This window comes from Schistocerca serialis, chromosome 2 (genome assembly GCF_023864345.2).
Source record: "Schistocerca serialis cubense isolate TAMUIC-IGC-003099 chromosome 2, iqSchSeri2.2, whole genome shotgun sequence".
NCBI lineage: Eukaryota > Metazoa > Arthropoda > Insecta > Orthoptera > Acrididae > Schistocerca > Schistocerca serialis.
The window spans coordinates 166,511,430-166,536,907 of record NC_064639.1 but is presented as its reverse complement, the minus strand read 5'-3'; the positions used below and the strand labels follow the sequence as shown (position 1 = coordinate 166,536,907).

The 25,478-nt window shown below is 42.2% G+C and overlaps 1 protein-coding gene across 1 annotated transcript in view; it reads left to right on the top strand.

Annotated features, from left to right (window-relative positions):
- LOC126456876 (uncharacterized) overlaps positions 1–25,478 on the top strand; it is a 288,788-nt gene that overhangs the window by 242,513 nt on the left and 20,797 nt on the right. Inside the window, exon 12 of the mRNA XM_050092697.1 lies at positions 22,719–22,859. Within this exon, the coding sequence (XP_049948654.1) occupies positions 22,719–22,859 (141 nt within the window). The remainder of the gene's footprint in view (positions 1–22,718; positions 22,860–25,478) is intronic.

The window sequence follows — 25,478 nt, the reverse complement described above, 5'->3', positions numbered from 1 at the left end:
GCGTATTCAAAATATCTAAATTGGCTTTTATTTTACCAGATAGGTTTTCATCCAGTTGGGATATATGACTAGCCATTTCTGCTTTCAAACTAGCATTCCCTTCTCGAATTTGCGCCATCATACTATTCAACAAACTTGTTAATTCCATATCCTCTCCCTTGTGACTTGCATCCACAGATACATTGGGTTCACTTTTCACTACCTTTGGTTTCACTTCCCGTTCCTCGTGTCTTGTGGATGTGGATTCATCTATAGGATTTTCCAACCCTACAACAGTATCTATGGTCCCTAATTCTGGGTCTGACCTTGTAATGTTTTCGTCTTGCTTGTTACTATTCGACTCCATCTTAAGCTGCTGTATTTCGTGCCTAATAGAAATGTTTATTAAACCAAGTATTACTTGTTTAACTTCTACTATTGGACTTCCTTTTGCTGCTTTGCAGGTTGTCGTCTTGAACTTACCAATTGTGGTATATTTGTCTACAACAGAATTTTAAATTTAAAATTTTCTTGAAACTACCAGTTTATATAAAACACTTTTATTGCAGCCACTATTCTACAAACTTGGTAAGTCCTGTCACGGTCGCCACATGCGACCGAACCGCCGAATCTTTCCATTAGTAAATGGGGTATGTTCTCATGTGACTCCGTTGTTTTAACCCCTCCACTGACAGAATGACCCGCTTCCTACTTCCGTATGTATAAAGCCAATACGGACTTGTAGCTGTCACGCCTTTGCGCTTACTGCTACGTATTTTAACCGTAAATAGCTCAGCCCTAATGGTAAGAGTTAGTAGTGGATTCACGTTATTAATCTTTGAAGACAGCACAGCTGCCACAAGCTCAGCTCACTTTTACTCCACTCCTACCCTCGCCATTACACCACATTAACTAGGTGCTACATGGACCTTGCTAAATTCACTTGCGTATACATTTTTGACCGTTACTCGCCAGTATTTACCTAATGATTAGTACACTCCTAACCGGACTATTTCCCAAAGAGCTGTGGTGATTGAACGGGTTCGATCCACGGCCTACAGTGCCCTACAGTTCACACGGTAACACTGCCTACCTGACCCACTTAACTTGGTAGTGAGCTTATGTATCCAATCACCACTGCTAGCAGCAGTGGGTAATCCTATCAGCACGACGAGAGCAGCAGACTTACCGTCGAATCCTCCTGAAAATACTTATAACTACGGTCGCCAGCTCTGAAGGAGCAAAAGAATAAATCAATTTTTTGGCTCGTTTCAAAGTGAAACGGCTCGAGTTGAATTTAAACTTAATTCTGAATATTACTATTTCTGACCATTCTAGGTGATTCTACGAAGCAAATACTCTCTCAATTTCTGTGAGTTGGCTTGGTAGTTACCACCAAGACAATTTAAGCAACTTAGGTTAACAAACTTCTACCCTTCAACTTATTTAATGATTTTGGGGATATTACTCTTTGGACAATTGCTATAGAATTAGTTAAGTGACTTTACTTGAAAGGTTACTCAGAAATATTTAAGTAACTATAAATAGGCGACTCATTCTGGTGTGACCATTGCTCTTTTCTGGTTCTTATACGCTAAATTATTCTACACCCAAAAGAATTGTAAATGGAAGAGGCGATGGTGGCCTCAGTCTGATTTCACTACACTATGTTTCAGGTTACTACACTTTACAATGAACAACATGCGTCGTAATTTTACTCATTACTATATTCTGTCTTCTGCACTTGCACAAAAGAAAACTGGTATTCTCCTTTTACATGTATACAAAGTTCGACTTAACAATTTCAAGCAGTCTTACCTTGGGTAGACGTGTCGGTGCTGGTGGTGAGATGCATGTGGCTAACGCAGCTCTTCCTCTTCACGCCTCGTGCCCTTAATGGCGGCTGGAACTACGAGCTGTAGCACTCGTATAAGCTACTGCGCGTCCGCCATAAAATCTGGGCTCAGGAACTCTTACAATCAGCCCCAGTGGCATAGAGACGGCTTCGACAACCATTCGTCGCGTTCTACTCCACAAACGGCGACGATATTCTCCTTTTCGCTGTTGCACAGTCACTTTTGCGTGAGCACAGTTATGCACGTCCGCTCACGTCAACACTCCCCAGGCCATTCCATTGTTCAGACCCTGTGTCTCCAGCTACCTCTAGCTACGCTCGTATCACCAAGAGTGGGGGCGTTCCCCTACCACCTTTTCACCGAAATCATTTAGTATTTAAGAATATTTATATTTATTACCCTGGAGTTCATACCAGTCATAATAATTTACTACTAGCGCTTTATAACATTAAATCATACAGTAATAGCTTATAATTACCAAGAAAAAGAATACATTTGACTCCGATAGCATAGTGCATTGTCTGAGGCAGCGCTAATTCCCAGTTTCGCCAATAGCTGGCATCAGGGTGCACTCCCTGGCAGTCTCACACCAGCGCGCCCGTTTCCGACACGCGGGCTCCAAATTACTGTCAGCCCACCATCATTTCAGTTCCGTTACACATGCCCCACTTCTTATTGAAGTATCTAACAGTGATCATTCAATAAGAAGTCTCTCCTATAATGAATCTGAAATGTTCGTTAAGCTTTTTACCAAGGGTTTTCCCTTTCTTACTGATACACCTCGGTACTTATATTACTTATTTAAAATTAAACACCAATTCTTTCTATCTTTCCTGCTAAACATTACATAAATGATTTACATATATTCTTTACAATTTTCTTACATCTAAACACAGTACACTTTAAACATCTTTTTTATAAAAATTTTAAATACACTTCTTTTATCTCAGGCACGTAAAACACACGTTATGCGCCTATTACTTTATAGCCCGTCCTTTTCACTTTACCTCCTCACTTTTCTACCTCTTCCACAACACTTATTTACACATCTATTAAGGCTTTCTTAGAAGCTCAGTCTTTCCCAGTCTGTTTAGTCTCTACTTAAACTAGAAGTTTCATTAGAATACTGCAACATATTTTAGTGAACATTTACCTTTCACATAGAACAAAAGAAACAAAACTATTTACATATTGGTTTACTTTAATATTTATTTATATATTTATTTTCAATCTGGTAGAATTCGTGGCTCATACCTTTTGAGATCCACTATGTTTCTTACTCCCAGGCGTTTGCCTGTTAATGGGTACTCTAAATAATAAGCATTCACATTGGGTATGGACACTATTTTAAATGGTCCATTATATATATATTTAAATTTGCTGATCTCGTTATTAATTTCACTTGATTTTTCATGTGTTTTTACAAGAACGAGATCACCTCTTTTGAATTTAGGATTCCTTACTTTTTCCTCATGACGACGAATTCTCGCATCTGCTTGTTTTCTCATCTTGTCTTTTACTAAGTTCTTTTTACTATCATAATCTAATTCAACTCTATCTGGAAATTCTAGTAGGTCTTCTACTAGACTTTTACTTCTCGTCTTTTTCAGGATTTCTTCTGGAGTAAATCCAGTGCTCTCGTTTGTTAATGAATTCATGATTTCTTCGAATTCACTCACATACATGCCCCACTTCTTGTGGTCACTATGGCAGTACGTCCTAAATAACCGACCTATCTCACGCATATATCTTTCTGCCGGATTGCTTGATGGGTGATAAGCTGAGATATGTACCACTTCTACCTGTTTCTCAGTTATCCCATCCTTCCACATTTTTGAGCAAAACTGAGCACCATTATCTGATAGTATTCTCTTTGGCTTCCCTACTTTCACAAAATAATCACACACCATTTTATCATACACAGCTCTGGCAGTAGCTTTTCTCAAGGGATATAGCTTTATATACTTTGAGAAAAGTTCAACTGCTACAAATATGTACACAAAACCCCCCATGGTTTTCGGTAATGGTCCAAAGATATCTACTGCTACTATTTCTAATACTTCATCAGGTTTTATTGATTGCATGGGCCCTTGATTAGTTGCATTTGTTACTTTCGCCTTTTGGCATAGATCACAAGATCTTATCCTCTGTGCTACCCTTCGTGCCATGTTGTTAAAGGTAATGCATTCATCTAACTTATCGGTACACTTCCGCGCACCACAATGGCCATATGCCAAGTGAACATAATCTATCAGCACTTCAGTGTGTTGTTCCGGCCAACATACTCTCCACTTCCCTGGATTATTTAATCTTTGAAGATACAGTACTCCTTTATGTATTTTATATGAAGCCCTTATGTTAGTTGCGTCCGGATTGTCAAACTTGACCTTTACCGACTTGAGTGCATCATCATCACTTTGATATCTTCGCATATTCCGACATATTTCCCTAATTTTTTCTCTTCCTTCCGCTTTTTTGAAGTAATTCACCTCAAAACCATCTTCCCTATTCTTTACACTTTCTAGTGTCTCACATCCTTCCGGTAATCTCGACAAAGCATCCGGTACTGCATGTTCTTTCCCTTTAACATACTTGATCTCTATATCAAATTGTTGTAAAAACAGCGCCCATCTGGTCAACCTGTTATGTAACAATCTGCAGTCCTTCAAAAATATTAAAGCTTTGTGGTCTGTATGGACCACAGTCTTATGTCCCCATAAGAAAAGTTGAAATTTCCTAAAACCCCATACTATAGCTAAAGCCTCCTTCTCTGAAACCGTATAGTTTCTTTCATACTTAGCCATGGTTCTACTCGCAAATGCAATTTGTCTATGAGTTTTTTCCCCATCTATCATTACCTCCTGAAATATGGATACTCCCAATCCATAATCTGAACTATCTGTTGCCATGTGGAATGGTTCACACAGGTCAGGGTGCCATAACTTTATGTTTTTAGCCAAATTGTCTTTTAGCCGGTTGAATGCTGTTTCACATTCCTCAGTCCACATATACACACTGTTCTTCTTAAGTAGGTTGTTCAGATGTGGGCTATTGAACACCTGATCATCCACATACTTACGATAAAAGGAACAAAGTCCTATAAACGACTTTAGTTGTTTTTTATTCTTGGGAGCCGGACAATTCCTTATTGCTTTGATTTTATCGGGATCCTTCTCAATTCCCTCTGGTGTTACTATGTGACCTAAAAACTTTATTTCTTTCTTCACAAACTCGCATTTTTTCAGGTTCAGGGTCATTCCTCCTTTAATTAAAGCTTTGAACACCCTGTCGCATAACTCCATGTGCTCTTCCCATGTCCTTGTAGCAATTAACAGATCATCTACATAAACCGTGATTAGCGAACTAAGTTCACTCCCTAAAATTTTGTCTAAAGCCCGAATGAACACTGAAACGGAAGTATTTAGGCCAAATGGTACCACTGTGAAATGGTAGCATTTGCCATTGAATAAAAATGCCGTGTACTTCCTAGACTCCTCACTTAATGGGATTTGCCAGTATCCTGCAGTTAGGTCTAAACTAGTCATGTACTTTACACCATTAAACTTCTGCAATAAATTATCTATGTTCTCTGGACGATCCAACTCCCTCTTCACTACTTTATTCAGAGTACAAGCATCTATCACTATTCGTACACTTCCATCCTTCTTACCTACTATCACCAGTCGGTTATTATATGGGCTAGAACTCCGTTCAATGACCCCACATGAAACCATTTTATCTATTTCTTTTTGAACTGCTTCTTTCTTAGACAAGGGTACATTATATGGTGGTTTAAAGAAAGGTTCATGCTCCTCTACCTCCATGCAGTACTCATAATTTATCACTCGTCCCGGTTTGTCCGAAAATACCTCCTGATTTTCTTTCAGAATTTGCCATAGATCCTCCCTTTGGGCATCAGATAGTCCTTCCGTTTTATCCACTACATTTCGAAGGAGTGTCTCCTTATTTCCATCTTCAACTATCTGCCTCACCAGAAACCAATCGAATTTTTGACCAATTCCTGAATCATGATCATCTCTAAATTCTACCCATCTCAGCTGGTTCTCTTCCATTACTCTAGATGATTCAAATGGTATTTCTAATACCGCACTATCAACTTTACAAACTATTATCCCTTTGTCACAATCTATAATTACTTTCTGTTTTATTAACCAGTCAATGCCTAAAATGATCTCGGCACTGAGCTCTGGAACTACTAAAAATGCATTCGAAAATAGCTTGTTTTTTATCTTAAATTCCATCATCACTTGATGTTTAACAGGTTTACTACATTTCCCTGTCGCCCCTATCACTTTAACACCTGTTACTGGCATCATGACTACTCCTCGTTGCTCTTTGATCATCTCAAAAAATGCGTGCGAAATAGCACTTATTTGAGCACCTGTATCCAACAATACATATAAATCGTATCCACATATATTAATGGGTAGGATTGTTTGCATCCTATTGTCCTCTTTCATACTTTCTTTATCTTCCCATAATAAATCCTTTTCCACCACCAAGTCTTGCCATATTATTTTTCCGGTTTTTATACTGACCATTCCATCTGGAGGTTTCTTTCTCCTTTTCATCCTAAATTCTTTCACCACTTTTTCCAATAGTCCTTCGTCTAGGCTCTTTAATGCCATCTCGTTCTCATTCGAATCTGTCATGCCTGAACTCTCGGTTGCAGAATCGGAAACTTCCTCTACTTCTTTTTCTCCCTGGATGCTTTCTGATGATTCTGACGATAATTCCTCCTCCTTAGAAATATGACCTTCTTCGGATTCAAATAATTCTTGCAAATTATAATCCATTTCTCTACTTTCCCTTTGTTGGAAACTACATTCGCCACTCTTACTTTCATTATTTTCCTCTACTAATGGAATTCCAGTCTCACTCAACTCATTTGCTTCAGTACTACAGGGATCACAACACTCTTTCTCTTGGTTAGATACACTTTCTCTAATTTCTTTAAAAGAATCTTCATCACAGTCATGTACTCTTGCTGTCACTAGGTACACATCATAATCGGTATGGCTCTCTAACACTGTCATATTCGGGTCCAAATTAATCACTTGAGTGGAAGATCTTTCTAATTGTGCTGGCTGGCTTTTGAGCTGATGTACATATTCTGCATACGAGGTAATTTCTGAATCGGCATGCGTCTCTGCACTATGCCCCTTTTTCTTATCCACCCTTTCCTCTTTAATTACTTCTCGATGCGATTCGTCGACTATTCGTACGAACCTTTTACCATAAGTCACATCACTCCTACCTTGCCCCTGCCTCTCTGCACAGTTGCCATCCCTACCGACAAACAACGCCTTCTCTGACTCTTCCTTCATCAATTCGTCACTCTGACCTCGAATTGTACTTATTTCATTCACGTGAGCCTTCACATCCGACCGATATTCTTTTCCTACTTCATTTCCCTTAATAATTCCTCTCTGCTCTCTCTCCTCTGTTTGTATCCCTGCAGTATACTTCGCAAAGTTTCGTTTATGTAACTGCTCTTCAGGCGAACGACGCACTATCCTACTATAGTACTGACTACTCCGATCTTCCCTATATTTGGGCCATTTCTTTCTTTCCGCGCGCGTTAGGCCCTTGACCTGCGCGGTATTTAGTTTTCCTGATTTTGATAATGCATCCCGTTTCCCTGATAGTGTCCTCTCCCTCGCTGAGAGTTACCTCCTCGACCTCTTCCTCTCATCATGTTAATTTGCGGTTCATTCCTACCACCTTTTAATATTCCATTCTGATTTCTGAAACCTCGAAACTCTCTAGTTTCACGCCACCTATCTTCATTCTCGATTTTTTCTAAAAATTCATCGAATGTTCGATGAGTGCCTCCTACATAACGCTTTGAGTCGTCAGGTAGCTTTTTCCACAACTCCCACACTATCTCCGATTCTGATCTACGATCTTTAAGATACTCCAAACGCTTGAACCATCCTTCACAGTATTCTTTCATGAGCCCACGCCCATGTTCTGGCATTCTGGCGACAACGAATACTCTCCACAACCTATCCCTCTGTTGTGTGCCCCAGAATTCCTCAAGGAACTTTTCTTTGAAGTCTGTAAACTTCAAATTGTCGATATCCAAATTCAATCCCCAACGTTTAGCATGACCTGCTAAAGCGTCTATTACTAAATTAATTTTTTCTTTATCCAACATGTCTGTTGGTAAGACACGTTCACAATTTTTTATAAAATCCATTGGATGCCATCCACCTTGTTTCTTTTGAGGATCGTATTTTTCCTCCCTACTCAGTATTTCCGATTTTTGCATTACCAATGGGATACCACTACAGGTAAAAAACGTCTGATTCTGAACTTGCTGACTTAACAATTTTATCTCATTACGCAGTGTATTTTCCTGCTCCTGCACACATGCATCAAAACTCAACATGGTATTGCGCAGTGTTTCAATATCAGCTGCCGTTTCTTTAACAATCTCTTTCTTTACAACTGGTACTATCACCTGTAATTTACTTTCAATTATCGGTTCTAATTTTTCACTAACCAAAGATTCCACTGATTTCTCTATTTTCTGAATTTCGGTATCAAATCTTTTCTCTATTTCTGTGACTTTTCTCTGAACATTTGTTATTTCAGCCCTAATGCTATTTACTGATTTGTTTACCTCTGTGATACGTTGGCTTTGCGTATTCAAAATATCTAAATTGGCTTTTATTTTACCAGATAGGTTTTCATCCAGTTGGGATATATGACTAGCCATTTCTGCTTTCAAACTAGCATTCCCTTCTCGAATTTGCGCCATCATACTATTCAACAAACTTGTTAATTCCATATCCTCTCCCTTGTGACTTGCATCCACAGATACATTGGGTTCACTTTTCACTACCTTTGGTTTCACTTCCCGTTCCTCGTGTCTTGTGGATGTGGATTCATCTATAGGATTTTCCAACCCTACAACAGTATCTATGGTCCCTAATTCTGGGTCTGACCTTGTAATGTTTTCGTCTTGCTTGTTACTATTCGACTCCATCTTAAGCTGCTGTATTTCGTGCCTAATAGAAATGTTTATTAAACCAAGTATTACTTGTTTAACTTCTACTATTGGACTTCCTTTTGCTGCTTTGCAGGTTGTCGTCTTGAACTTACCAATTGTGGTATATTTGTCTACAACAGAATTTTAAATTTAAAATTTTCTTGAAACTACCAGTTTATATAAAACACTTTTATTGCAGCCACTATTCTACAAACTTGGTAAGTCCTGTCACGGTCGCCACATGCGACCGAACCGCCGAATCTTTCCATTAGTAAATGGGGTATGTTCTCATGTGACTCCGTTGTTTTAACCCCTCCACTGACAGAATGACCCGCTTCCTACTTCCGTATGTATAAAGCCAATACGGACTTGTAGCTGTCACGCCTTTGCGCTTACTGCTACGTATTTTAACCGTAAATAGCTCAGCCCTAATGGTAAGAGTTAGTAGTGGATTCACGTTATTAATCTTTGAAGACAGCACAGCTGCCACAAGCTCAGCTCACTTTTACTCCACTCCTACCCTCGCCATTACACCACATTAACTAGGTGCTACATGGACCTTGCTAAATTCACTTGCGTATACATTTTTGACCGTTACTCGCCAGTATTTACCTAATGATTAGTACACTCCTAACCGGACTATTTCCCAAAGAGCTGTGGTGATTGAACGGGTTCGATCCACGGCCTACAGTGCCCTACAGTTCACACGGTAACACTGCCTACCTGACCCACTTAACTTGGTAGTGAGCTTATGTATCCAATCACCACTGCTAGCAGCAGTGGGTAATCCTATCAGCACGACGAGAGCAGCAGACTTACCGTCGAATCCTCCTGAAAATACTTATAACTACGGTCGCCAGCTCTGAAGGAGCAAAAGAATAAATCAATTTTTTGGCTCGTTTCAAAGTGAAACGGCTCGAGTTGAATTTAAACTTAATTCTGAATATTACTATTTCTGACCATTCTAGGTGATTCTACGAAGCAAATACTCTCTCAATTTCTGTGAGTTGGCTTGGTAGTTACCACCAAGACAATTTAAGCAACTTAGGTTAACAAACTTCTACCCTTCAACTTATTTAATGATTTTGGGGATATTACTCTTTGGACAATTGCTATAGAATTAGTTAAGTGACTTTACTTGAAAGGTTACTCAGAAATATTTAAGTAACTATAAATAGGCGACTCATTCTGGTGTGACCATTGCTCTTTTCTGGTTCTTATACGCTAAATTATTCTACACCCAAAAGAATTGTAAATGGAAGAGGCGATGGTGGCCTCAGTCTGATTTCACTACACTATGTTTCAGGTTACTACACTTTACAATGAACAACATGCGTCGTAATTTTACTCATTACTATATTCTGTCTTCTGCACTTGCACAAAAGAAAACTGGTATTCTCCTTTTACATGTATACAAAGTTCGACTTAACAATTTCAAGCAGTCTTGCCTTGGGTAGACGTGTCGGTGCTGGTGGTGAGATGCATGTGGCTAACGCAGCTCTTCCTCTTCACGCCTCGTGCCCTTAATGGCGGCTGGAACTACGAGCTGTAGCACTCGTATAAGCTACTGCGCGTCCGCCATAAAATCTGGGCGCAGGAACTCTTACAATCAGCCCCAGTGGCATAGAGACGGCTTCGACAACCATTCGTCGCGTTCTACTCCACAAACGGCGACGATATTCTCCTTTTCGCTGTTGCACAGTCACTTTTGCGTGAGCACAGTTATGCACGTCCGCTCACGTCAACACTCCCCAGGCCATTCCATTGTTCAGACCCTGTGTCTCCAGCTACCTCTAGCTACGCTCGTATCACCAAGAGTGGGGGCGTTCCCCTACCACCTTTTCACCGAAATCATTTAGTATTTAAGAATATTTATATTTATTACCCTGGAGTTCATACCAGTCATAATAATTTACTACTAGCGCTTTATAACATTAAATCATACAGTAATAGCTTATAATTACCAAGAAAAAGAATACATTTGACTCCGATAGCATAGTGCATTGTCTGAGGCAGCGCTAATTCCCAGTTTCGCCAATAGCTGGCATCAGGGTGCACTCCCTGGCAGTCTCACACCAGCGCGCCCGTTTCCGACACGCGGGCTCCAAATTACTGTCAGCCCACCATCATTTCAGTTCCGTTACACACTGAAAGCAATTTATTTTCTTTATTGTTCTTCTGCTCAAATTTCTGTCAGCGAGAGCCAGTGGAAGATCATTTGGCGACGGAAAAATATCGAATACCAGATGAGAAACTATGAGTTAGTTTTCCTTTAAGTTTTAACTAAAAAAAAATTTCTTTTAATTTTAAATTTTGAAGACTACATTATCTTTATTTGCTCTCTCCTACATACGTAAAAACCAACAAATTAAGAGGGAATTTTTTGAGGCTGTTTATCGTTATTTTAAATTCATCTCTCTCTACCTCCCAAAGATGTATAAAACATGTCTTCTACACTCCTGGAAATGGAAAAAAGAACACATTGACACCGGTGTGTCAGACCCACCATACTTGCTCCGGACACTGCGAGAGGGCTGTACAAGCAATGATCACACGCACGGCACAGCGGACACACCAGGAACCGCGGTGTTGGCCGTCGAATGGCGCTAGCTGCGCAGCATTTGTGCACCGCCGCCGTCAGTGTCAGCCAGTTTGCCGTGGCATACGGAGCTCCATCGCAGTCTTTAACACTGGTAGCATGCCGCGACAGCGTGGACGTGAACCGTATGTGCAGTTGACGGACTTTGAGCGAGGGCGTATAGTGGGCATGCGGGAGGCCGGATGGACGTACCGCCGAATTGCTCAACACGTGGGGCGTGAGGTCTCCACAGTACATCGATGTTGTCGCCAGTGGTCGGCGGAAGGTGCACGTGCCCGTCGACCTGGGACCGGACCGCAGCGACGCCCGGATGCACGCCAAGACCGTAGGATCCTACGCAGTGCCGTAGGGGACCCCACCGCCACTTCCCAGCAAATTAGGGACACTGTCGCTCCTGGGGTATCAGCGAGGACCATTCGCAACCGTCTCCATGAAGCTGGGCTACGGTCCCGCACACCGTTAGGCCGTCTTCCGCTCACGCCCCAACATCGTGCAGCCCGCCTCCAGTGGTGTCGCGACAGGCGTGAATGGAGGGACGAATGGAGACGTGTCGTCTTCAGCGATGAGAGTCGCTTCTGCCTTGGTGCCAATGATGGTCGTATGCGTGTTTGGCGCCGTGCAGGTGAGCGCCACAATCAGGACTGCATACGACCGAGGCACACAGGGCCAACACCCGGCATCATGGTGTGGGGAGCGATCTCCTACACTGGCCGTACACCACTGGTGATCGTCGAGGGGACACTGAATAGTGCACGGTACATCCAAACCGTCATCGAACCTATCGTTCTACCATTCCTAGACCGGCAAGGGAACTTGCTGTTCCAACAGGACAATGCACGTCCGCATGTATCCCGTGCCACCCAACGTGCTCTAGAAGGTGTAAGTCAACTACCCTGGCCAGCAAGATCTCCGGATCTGTCCCCCATTGAGCATGTTTGGGACTGGATGAAGCGTCGTCTCACGCGGTCTGCACGTCCAGCACGAACGCTGGTCCAACTGAGGCGCCAGGTGGAAATGGCATGGCAAGCCGTTCCACAGGACTACATCCAGCATCTCTACGATCGTCTCCATGGGAGAATAGCAGCCTGCATTGCTGCGAAAGGTGGATATACACTGTACTAGTGCCGACATTGTGCATGCTCTGTTGCCTGTGTCTATGTGCCTGTGGTTCTGTCAGTGTGATCATGTGATGTATCTGACCCCAGGAATGTGTCAATAAAGTTTCCCCTTCCTGGGACAATGAATTCACGGTGTTCTTATTTCAATTTCCAGGAGTGTAATATTCATTCACTATTAATTTTCCCGCCCACCTCTCTCTCTCTCTCTCTCTCTCTCTCTCTCTGTTTTTCTCTCTGGTCTCATTTGCCTTTTAATTCATTTCCCAAAAATAATAAACAGACCAAACAGTTGTTGAAATAATATGTTTTTTTTAATGCTGCCCTCTATCTCACCCCTTTCTTACTTTCATCCTCTATCATTTCTCCCGAAACCTATGAAACAATTCCTTTTTAAATTCCCTGTTTCATTATCCATCCTTCGAACTGAAAGTTCTTTGCCTTTTCTCTCTCCGCAACGGTAAAATAACTGTGAAATAGTTTCCTGTATGATCTACTTTTCTATACTTCTGAACCGAGCAAGGTGGCGCAGTGGTTAGACACTGGACTCGCATTCGGGAGGACGACGGTTCAATCCCGCGTCCGGCCATCCTGATTTAGGTTTTCCGTGATTTCCCTAAATCGCTCCAGGCAAATGCCAGGATGGTTCCTTTGAAAGGGCACGGCCGACTTACTTCCCCGTCCTTCCCTAATCCGATGAGACCGATGACTTCGCTGTCTGGTCTCCTTCCCCAAAACAACCCAATCTTTCGTCTACCCACCTCATTCCGTCTTCCCTTCGTCCCTCCCTTCCGACTACATCTCTCTCTCTCTCTCTCTCTCTCTCTCTCTCTATCTCTCTCTCTCTCTCTCTCTCTCTCTCTCTCCTTTCCTCTACCTCATCCAGCGGTTCTAGGCGCTACAGTCTGGAACCGCGCGACCGCTACGGTCGCAGGTTCGAATCCTGCCTCGGGCATGGATGTGTGTGATGTCCTTAGGTTAGTTAGGTTTAAGTAGTTCTAAGTTCTAGGGGACTGATGACCACTGCAGTTAAGTCCCATAGTGCTCAGAGCCAATCATCCAAATTCTTACGCACTGTCTCTCTCTCTTTCTTTGTCTCTCACACACACACGTACAGAGAGAGAGAGAGAGAGAGAGATTACGTGCAGAGGTGAGAGACATTACGGCAGTAGCTCCCTCATGCAAATGCTTATGAACTGACACACACACATACAGTATATACCTACCACGCATCTCTCTCTCTCTCTCTCTCTCTCTCTTTCTTTCTTTCTTTCTTTTCCCTCCTTCTGCCTCATGCAAATGCTTACGAATTGACACATACACATACACACACACACACACAATATATATATATATATATATATATATTGTGTGTGTGTTTTTGTGAATTCATAAGCATTTGCATGAGGCAGAGGGAGAATTGACACATACACATACACACACACTATATATATATATATATATATATATATATATATATATATATATATATATATTGTGTGTGTGTTTTTGTGAATTCATAAGCATTTGCATGAGGCAGAGGGAGAGAAAAGAGAGAGAGAGAGACAGAGAGAGAGAGAGAGAGAGAGAGATTCGTGGCAGGGAGGGAGGGACGCAGGGGCATGGAATAGGGAGGGAGGTGGGAAGAAGGGAAGAAAGCGAGACCATATAGAAAAGTATGTCATAGTTCTTTCATCGTCGGGGAGAGAGAAGAGGGATAACGCAGGAATTTTTCAGTTGGAAGGATGGGTAATGGAACAGGGGATTTAAAAGGAAATTGTTTCAAAGGTTTTGAGAGAAATTATAGAGGCTAAAAGTAAGAAAGAGATGAGATGGAGGGAGCTATTACAAGAAAAGATATTATTTCAATAACTGCTTGGTCTGTTCATTATTTTTGGGAGGTGGATTAAAAGCCAAATGAGACCAGAGTGAAAGAAGGGTAGGGAGAGAGAAAGAGAGATTCGAGGGGAAATTAAAGGAGAGAGAGATTGGACGGGAAATTAAAAGTGAATAAATATTAGAAGAAATGTTTACGTGTTCTTGGGAGGAAGAGGAGACGAATTTAAAATAACGATAAATAGGCTTATAAAATACCCTCTTGATTTACTCCTTTTTACGTGTGTAGGCGACAGCAAATAAGGATGTATTATTCAAAACATAAAATTAAATGAAATTTGTTTCAGTTAAAAGGGTAATGTAAAAGAAAACTAAGTCATATTTTCTTATCTCGTACTGAGCGAGGTGGCGCAGTGGTTAGCACACTAGACTCGCATTCGGGAGGACGAGTGTTCAGACCCGTGCCCGGCCATCCTGATTTAGGTTTTCCTTGATTTTCCTAAATCGCTTCAGGCAAATGCCGGGATGGTTCCTTCGAAAGGGCACGGCCGACTTCCTTCCCCACCCTCCGTCCGATGGGACGGATTACCTCGCTGTTTGGTCCCCTCCTCCAAATCAACCAGCCAACCAACCAACCAATCTTATCTCGTGTCCGACATTTTTCCGTGGCCAAGTGATCTTCCACTAGCTCTCGCTGACAGAAAATTGAGCAAAAGAACAATAAAGAAAATAAATGGCATTCAGTGCTCTAATATTTTTTCCAGAACTATCCATTATTTCCGACTACAATCATGCGTCACTTAATGGAATTTATGAGGCAATCTTGCTTCCCTCCGTCTTCGGCGAACTTTGTCACATTTAGTTGGTCTCTCTCCGCAACTGCTTTCTCCCTGAATAAAAATTGGTGAACTAGTTCGTAAGAAACTTTCTTGAATTTAAACAAATAATTGATATCTGTACTGTAAAGTTGCTAGATGCCAGTAGATAGTGTCTTTAGCAGACATGTGCCCGGGTCTGATATCTTTGAAAGACAGACATATAAATAAAGGGAAAATGTTTGTCTGACCGACCCTCTGTGGCAGATGGAACAGAGACGCAAAGACGGAGGTCTCTAGTTCGAGTTTGGAACAAGGATGAACTACTGTAACACGTCTGTGCCCTGCGTTTAATTCTTAAGCGAAAGGAAAAAGAATCTGGTGTAACGGATACAGCTACAGGAGATGTAGTGGTACATGTAATGTAAGTCACGCTGTTGGTTTGTCTTGAATACCATGTATTTATTGGGTTCAGATATAGTCTATGGATAGACTTCTGACTTTCCGAGGTTCCATCAGTCACACGGTCGGTATTTAATCCACAGTTCTCAATACACAATTGACTATCATTGCCATAGTCAGCTTTGAGATGAATTCGTATAGCTTTAACAGTACATGTTACTGCCGCTTAATAGTTGTAACGTGAATGTAGGATACCTAAAAACTCATAAATATGCCAGATATGCGTCACGTGCTCATGGTAATACAATTCATCTGCATACTGCAGATGTTTGCTGGACCCCGTGCAGCTGTAGCTAGGGTTACGTTGTAGGACAGGCAATGATGTCGAAGAAATTTCTTTAAACGCCTTCGACATCATCAGCACGAATCAACATCGGATCAATATTCTATGTCTGACATAAGTCATAAACACCTTTCAGAACATCTCAGAGTTATCCATCCACAGTCAGCACCACGTGCATATTACAGATAAGTAGAGGTCAACAGTTCGAGTTGACCCCCAGGGCGTAAGTAATGACATCAAGTGGTGTTTTCGTTTGTTTATCCACGTTTCTTTGTTATGTTTGTTACTGGCAATCAGCTTTCCGCTACTGTTCAGAGTCTTCCCACGACTTCTTCCACTGTGCCGTATCCCGTACTACTGTTGCCACGACAGTCCGTCACAGGCTGCAGCTCACTCCGTCATCGTCTGTCTCTTGTCACTGTTCGTTTTTGAGGCAGTTAATGTGTTGAAACTTCCTGGCAGATTAAAACTGTGTGTCGGACCGAGACTCGAACTCGGTACCTTTGCCTTTCGCGGGCAAGTGCTCTACCATCTGAGCTATCCAAGCACAACTCACGACCCGTCCTCACAGCTTCAATTCTACCAGTACCTCGTCTCCTACCTTCCAAACTACACAGAAGCTCTTCTGCGGATCGGGACGGGTCGTGAGTCGTGCTTGGGTAGCTCAGATGGTAGAGCGCTTGCCCGCGAAAGGCAAAGGTACCGAGTTCGAGTCTCGGCCCGGCACACAGTTTTAATCTGCCAGGAAGTTTCATATCAGCGCACACTCCACTGCCGAGTGAAAATCTCATTCCAGTTAATCTGTTGTTAATTTGTTTGTAAATAATCGCAGAGGCATCCACACAATATGCCGCATCCCAGAATTCGCGTTCAAGAAATAACTGTTATGACGAAAACCTGAATAATGTGAGCCGCTGAGAGCCGAAGTGATCCAAATTCAAAAAATTTAGTTTTTTATTTATATGGCTCACTTTACTGACAATGCACGGACATCTGAGAAGGGGTATAAGGATAACTTCCACCGGAGCCACTTGAGAGCTCCAAATGCATTATTCCTCTCTCGCCAGAGTGAGTCACGTTCGCGGAAATAGTGGTATTAAGTCAAGCGGCAAGGTCAGGTCGTCTTGTTATTCTGCGCTGTTTTGCCTATTTATATAAGCTCTAAAATCACAAACGCATTGTAACACTGCTAGTAATTATTAGCATTATTTTCTTTCTTTTGATTTGTAACACGCAGAAGTTATTAAAGCAGAACTTTTCTTTATAAGGGAAGTTTGCACTCCATGTTGAAGTCTAGGTTAAAGCCCACACGAATCAATCTGTTTTGTCCCACGTTAAATACATAAACCATAAAACTCATCCCTCTCAATAATGCTGTACAACCTGTCACGGAGGCAAAAAAGAAAGGCATGATGATGTCTGTAGTAAACGTAATTATAATATTTTATTTCTACATTTCATCAAATGAATCACGAATTGTTGTAAAGCATGACTTTTCATTAAACGAAACGCTAAACTTTTCATTTCTCAAAAGTGGGAAAAATTCAGTTACACCATTCTGGCTCACCGCGGCTCAGGTGTTGTAAACCCTGTGAACAAATTGGAGACTTTTTCGCCAAAGAAAAGTTTGTAGGACTACGTTTCGCAGAGTCGGCATTGTATTGTATCGTACACGACCATGATTAAAGTGAAAGCAGTGGTTCGACACACATGATGGATGAGATCTGTTGCAATATAGTCGAGCATTGTATAGCAACGTTTTGCTTAACTAGGCCAGCAACAGGAAGATACAGCGAATAACGAGTTTTACTGTTTTCATTCTTTACCACGATGTCTGGGTTGTGGTCAGCGAACTGTACCGAGCTTAAAACCCATTAACTGCACTTATGTCACTTCTCGAGGTGCGAATGTCTGAGTTCAAACTTCTTTGAAAGCTTTTGACTGTGGTCATACTTTTTTTCTAGCACTTCGTAACAGACTTAATAGGTAACAATTAATACTTTCTGACAGTTAGGTGATCCAATAACGTTGTGTTAACAAGTTGATAACATAGTCCATGAGAGGTTTATTGGCTGTATGAAGGAGCACACGTACTCGTTACATCCCTACTCGTTCGCTCTTGGTCGAAGTACACTGTAGTTGATTTATTCGTGTTCCGTGTAGCTGTTCCAATTTATTACATTTCCTACGCTGAATTGGCAATGATTTCATTTTCCTTTCTATTTTCTCTTTTTTTAGAATAGCTCTCCAAATGTTACTTTTATGGTTGGATGTTCTCTCTTTCCTGCGAATTCGCACAAATGATAAAGAAAACGGCAACATGTAACTTTGAACTCTGCACCTTCAGGTTACCATTCCATTCTTCTACCCGTTACGCCCCGAGGATAGATTGAGAACAGTCTCTTTGAACGCATGACTCGATATGCTCGTAGAAGGTGATTTTGTGGCTTCAATGATCGTTCCAAAACGTGCGAATTTATAATTTCAAGTTGCGAAAAACGAATATAAGTGGCTTAAGAAAATAAAAAACCGGTTTGCAAAATTGGTCTTCCATTATGGTAGATAGTGAGCCCTTATAAGTACATTCTTAGACGTTTTATAGTCTCTGTGCCGCGTATTTATTAGCATCCAGGTGTTGTCACTGCGATTCGAACATTCAATCAGGTTCATAATCTGGGTCGCAACGTACGCAATCCTTAGCACTTGTGGTGTAGGTGAATTCAGAGTGAGCGTCGAATACCTCCCATTTATTGAGTCAATGACTCGCTTTGGCTCTCTGACGTCACGGCCTGTCTCAGTTTTTATGCTGTTATTGCCAAATCGTCGGATTTTTCTACCGTTTTGCCTCCAGTAGCCCTTTTTTCTATTTTTTTGTTCAGTGTACAGAAAAGAATTAAAGTCGACCGCAGGTGGTGGAAGTATATTGGATTTCGTATTATATATTTATGCATACAAACGTTACTGACACTCCCAGGACAAGTCTCCACACGAAGAGCCATGTATCAAATGAGAAGATGAGTAATTACGATATTCCCCCCACCCCACCGCACCCCCCTACTCCAATGGTCCTTCTGCCCAAGATAAAGTATTCCCATCTCAAGGACAAATTTCACAAGATTGATTTTCTTCCATCTATTCACTTTCTATTACCTCTACTTCTTTCATGTTAGCTCTGGTGCAGGGGTCTGGCGTTACAGGCGAAATCAATAAAGAGACGAGTTCGAAGTCCCAACATTGAGTTATGCATGGGATGGAGAAGGATGGGGAAGTGACCCGGGCTTGCTGTCCACTGCTGCATCTTGGTCGTGTATATTAAACAAACCAGGCAGCTGCATGGGTTTCTCGTCTGAATGGAATCTCGTAGTGCCCTACAGGCTATTCTGTAAATGCATCCAACAGATAAGGTATCTGAGATGGTCAAAGACGTTACAGAACTCCTATAAAAGCAGAAAAAACAGGCGGAAGTCTGTTTACTTGGTCACATTGGAATCAAGGGGAATTAAGAAGCTGACCGTGCATCAGAAGCAGCATGCCAGGAAAACGCCATACTTCATCATAGCCCCCCCCCCCCTCAGTCAACTGTATCATGGTTCACAAAGATGGTGATGGCTGAGTGGAAAAGACAGTGGCGGGGAGATACAGTGACTTTGGCACACTTCCGTCCAAAGTCAAAGGAGGGACGAAGCAGTCTCTACTCGCTTTAATATTGGACACTGAGCAATGGCATGTGCTTATCTCTTGTGACATGAAGATCCGCCAAAATGCACTGTTTGTGGTGTAAGAGTCACAGTGCAACATGTTTTAACGTGGTGTGTTTCACACAGTACAGTACAGCAACATAAATGTGACCACCGCCTATGTTCGACATCAACATGCAATAGCGAATCACAGCACTAGCAGAGGAGATTATATAGAGCGTGTCGGACAATATAGACAATAGTGCAGTCATTGCCTTAAAGCGTAAATAGAGCGATTTATCTGACATCCAAAAGAGCATGATCATTGACTTTCGGGCAAAGTGTGGAAGCATTTTCGAAACGGCTAAGTGTGCAAACTGTCCGCTTGCTGCTGTGGTTAAAGTATGCCCTGGATGGCAAAATGAGGCTATCCAAAACCACGAGGCATCTGTGGTGCTCCGCGACCCATAGATAACAAAGGGTGAATGACGGCTGCAGAGATGTGTATTGACGAACACACGTGCAACTGTCGAGCAACTGACCGCCCAGATGAACCAAGGGCCTACCAACAATATCTCTTTAATGACCGTTCAGCGAACGTTGTTGTATATTGACCTCTGCAGGATGTGCCTGGATCATGCATCCACGCTAACTGCCGTCCATCAGCGATGAAGGCTGGAATTTGCACGCCAGTACCGAAAATGGACGTCCTGAGTGGCGATAGATAGCCCTTTCAGATGATTCACATTGTATGCTCCATCGGCTTGAAATACCCGAAAGGAAACACCTGGCAACACCCGTTCGAAGGGTCCAGGCTGGAGGAGGGAACGTTGTGGTCTCGTGAATGTTTTCGTGACATTCCTTGGGTGATCTCGTTATTCTGTAAGGCACGATGGATCAACGCAAGTATACATCTATCCTTGGGGACAATGTCCATCCCTACACCCAGTTTGTTTTTCCTCGCCCTGATGTCATCTATCAGCAGGACAATACGAGTCACGCAGCTCGCAGTGTACGTGCATGGTTTGACGAGCACCAGGATGAGTTTACCGTACTCCCATGACAACCAAACTCCATGGGCTTAAATCCACCTGTGGGACCACCATTATTTGGCTATTCGCGTCATGTATTCGCAGACGAAAAACCTAGTGTCGGAATGACTCCACATCCCTGTCAATACTTTCCAGAACTTCATTGACTCTCTTCCGCAAGTCTGGCAGCGGTCCTCACTGCAGGAGGTGGTTATTCAGGCTTTCTACATGTTATAACATTAATGTGACTGGACAGTGCATACGCTGAGAAGAGGGCCTTTGACGTACCGGGGACCTTGAATTTTAGGACATAACGAGACAAGGGCGCGAAAACTGTTTAAATTTTCTATAGTATCAGGAATCCTACTCAATTTGATTGGGAGAGGTTTTCATGTGTTTCTGTTTATTATGTTATCAACGAGCCCTCTTATCAGTACTAATAATGTATGACAGCAGTATCAACCGATCTACTATTGATGGCAGATGACCTCACTGTTAAGTACACAACAATTTTAAGTTTGTCCCCCTCCCACTCTCCCCTTCACCCCCCCCCCCTCTCTATCTCTCTCTCTCTTCCTTTCTCTCTCTCTCTCTCTCTCTCTCCCTCTCTCTCTCTCTCTCTCTCCCTCTCCCTCTCTCTCTCCCTCTCCCTCTCCCTCTCCATTTCGCCGTCCTGTTTACTAGTGGAGAATCCATACTTCGGTTTGTGATTGCCAGGAAGGTCCTCGAGAGCCTTCACCGGCTTGATGATAGGTGGTTGTGCGATGGATATCGCTCGTCTTGGATGATTCTATTGAACTCCACTTCCGATGGAGTCTCCCTTCTTCCTCATCTACATCTACATCTACGTCTATATGGATACTCTGCAAATCACATTCAAGTGCCTGGCAGAGGGTTCATCGAACCACCTTCACGATTTTCTATTATTCCAAACTCGTATAGCGCGCGGAAAGAATGAACACCTACATCTTTCCGTAAGAGCTCTGATTTCCCTTATTTTAGCGTAGTGATCGTTCCTCCCTATGTAGGTCGGTGTCAACAAAATGGTTTCGCATTTGGAGGAGGAAGTTGGTGATTGGAATTTCGTGACAAGATTACGTCGCAACGAAAAACGCCTTTCCTTTAATGATTTCCAACCCAAATCATGTATCATTTCATTGACACTCTCTCCCATATTTCCCGATAATACGAAACGTGCTGCCTTTCTTGAACTTTTTCGATGTACTCCCTCAGTCCTATCTGGTAAGGATCCCACACCGTGTAGCAGTATTCTAAAAGAGGACGGACAAGCGTAATGTAGACAGTCCCCTTAGTAGATCTGTTACATTTTCTAAGTGTCCTGCCAATAAAACGCAGTCTTTGGTTAGCCTTCCCCACAACATTTTCTGTGTGTTCCTTCCAATTTAAGTTGTTCGTAATCGTAATACCTAGGTATTTAGTTGAATATACGGCTTTTAGATTAGACTGATTTATCGTGTAACCGAAGTTTGAGTTCCTTTTAGAACTCAGGTGGATGACCTCACACTTTTCCGTATTTAGGGTAAACTGCCACTTTTCGCACCATTCAGATATCTTTCCTAAATCGTTTTGCAGTTTGTTTTGATCTTCTGATGACTTTATTAGTCGATAAACGGCAGCGTCATCTGCAAACAACCGAAGACGGCTGCTCAGATTGTCTCCCAAATCGTTTATATAGATAAGGAACAGCAAAGGGCCTATAACACCACGTTGGGGAACGCCTGAAATCACTTCTGTTTTAACTTTCCGTCAGTTACTACGAACTGTGACCTCTCTGATAGAAACCAAAAAGCCAGTCACATAACTGAGACGATATTCCATAAGCACGCAATTTCACTACGAGCCGCTTGTGTGGTACAGTGTCAAAAGCCTTCCGGAAATCCAGAAATACGGAATCGAACTGAAATCCCTTGTCAATAGCACTCAGCACATCATGTGAATAAAGAGCTAGTTGTGTTTCACTGGAACGATGATAGCGTTGATACTACGGGCAGAGTCGCAGAGTGTGGAGACGCTCGGTGTGTTGCAGACACAGCACGGTCAGCCTGAGACGTCGTGCGCTGACGTCTGTGGTGCTGTTCTTCCTGCTGGGGCTGCCCTGGTTGCTGGGACCGCCAGCCAGGTTGCTTGTGCTCGCCTACCTCTTCTGCATCATCGCCACGCCGCAAGGGTAAAAGTCTCCTCTCACGTTTTACATTAGCTATAATACTAGCAGCAATAAACAGTGCTGCCCGGGTCAGCATCTATAGTACAGCTAATGCCACAAGGATCGTTTTTCGTATCAGTCACTTACAGACGTACATTGCATTAAACGTACGATGTATATAGTCCACTGTATACCAAGTAATTATATTCATAACATGTAAGCTTTCATGGCCGGCGTCTTCATTAATTAAAACTTCCGGGCTGAATAGCCGTGGTCCACGTATAGAACTGCTTCTCCTTCCTGACGTGTATAAAATTCCGGGTAGCTGTGGCATAGTTTATATTGGAACAACTAAAAGGAGTGTTAATACCCACCTAACGGAACACAAAAGGAACTGTAGTATGGGACAAATTGACAAATCAGCTGTAGCGGAACACATTTTCAAAGACGGTGACCACGAAATTAACTTTAGTGAGACAGACGTGATAGCTAGGACCTCACATTATTATACCCGCATCTATAGAGAAGCTATAGAGATCTACAAGCACGAAAATAATTTTAATAAAAAAGAAGAACGATTAAAACTAGACGAGATATGGCAGTCGCCTCTGTACCAACGAAGTGACTATAGATTACCTATAATCGATAGAGATGGCACTAGCCAGAGTTTTAAAGTCGAAAGCACGTGATTAGTGGTGGCGCCATCTAAGCACTCTATATAAGCGGGACCTCCAGCGCCTAGCAGCCAGTCGCCGACTCACCTCAGAAGGTGTTGCCCGCAGTAGGCAACGAAACGTCAGGAAGGAGAAGCAGTTTTATATATGGACCACGGCAATTCAGCCAGGAAGTTTTAATTAATGATAATAATACAATATTATTAATAAAAGAGGTCAGATCAAAAGTTACTTAATTTAACAAGAAATTTTGTTGTTGTATGTATATATTTACACTTTCATTTTTCACAACACTCGCTTATACACTATGTTCGTATTTGTATTATTCGGATTATAAATGAACATATTTTAACTCGTAATCATGTGACATACAACTGGTCTGTAAAAAGCACGATTCCTTTAAGTTAATGCTACAATATCGGAATGCTTGGCGCTGTGCTTTGTTGATGGTCATGCTGTAAGTCAATTTTACTGGAAGTTGCAATCGCCTTAAACTGAAACGCAATCCAGATGATATTAAAGGAATTCACGGCATAAATACCATTTGCTTCTTTTTCTTTGCCAGTCATTATATTGGTTTCGATGATGTCATTCTGCAGTTGCTTGATGCAGAGTCTTATACCTTTACGAAGTTTCGGCGATTTCAGATAACTGGCGAACCGCCCTTCAATTTGAATCATTGTAACAGCAAGCCTGGACCATTCAATTAATTTTAATAAATCAGTCGGAAAGTTTAACAGTTTCATTTTCATCAGACATGGTACCATTCGACATGCCTCTGGAATCGGACATGGTACCGATTTCTGCCTCTGGAATCATCTATTGGACAGTCTTATTGACCTCGTTGACAATTTCGTTTTTCGTCGCTAGAATAACTCGCCTGCATAACCATACTGAACTAGTATAATTGTCGACGATATAGTTTGCTTATGAGGTGATCAGGTATTACAACAATAATTTTCAGCCTCATATATCTTCAAGGGTTTCGGAATTTTCTGGAAAAATCCAGTTCACAACTCGCTTCCAGAAAATTCCGAATACGTCTCTGTTCCTTACTGAAACACGAAACGTAACTCAAGCCGTTTTAAATGCTGTTCATAAAGACAATGTCTGAGAAAAATTCTCAACCACTTCCACCCACCGCGACCAAACTCCGCTACTAACAGCGGAAGACCAGTGACTATCTGCCCCAGAACCACGAGTGGTTAGCAGTAAGTGGCCGTGCAGAAAGCTTGTCTTTACATACACACACTTGACAAATAGCACCATTCACAGTGCTTACCGCTCTTTTATAAACTAACACTATTATGAAATTAGAAATGTACTTCGGCTGTCAGATGTGCACACCCCATACCACAATCCCATCTTGGTATTCACTGGAGAGTCGTCTAAGCCAACACTCAGCAATTTTCTGAAACTTGCGTAAGGTCATGTTGTAGCTGCTTATAGCGATATGTTTCTGTGGTGTAAAAGGAAGAAAGTAGGGAGCTTAGTGTGCTGTCAACGTCGAGGTTACTGAAGATATAGCTGGAGCTTCGAATGATACTAGATGGGGTCAAACATCGCTAGGAATTGTTCAAGGAACATTGCGGTGATCCTGTTGTCCACTTAAAATGATTTTGGGAATCCATGGAAAATGGGAATCAGAATTTGAACATCGCTTATCGTAAGTACAACGACTGTGTCTTAACCATTTCTCCGTTTCGTTGCAGAACCAACCTGTTATTTAACTAAGAGACGTACAGAAGGCCGCTCGAGAAACTGTTTAGGAGTAATTCACAAAGCTCAAAACGGGCGCGCAAGTGCTGAGCTCTTACTACGCTGCAGTCAGTTGGTCAGTTAACACGACCTTAAAACGAGCTTTCGTTTGAGTACTCCTGTGAAGTGCTAAATTGACGGCATGCTCTGTATACAATCGTATTGTCAGCTGTGACGCCACTGGTTCTATCTATCTGTTGCCTTACTACCA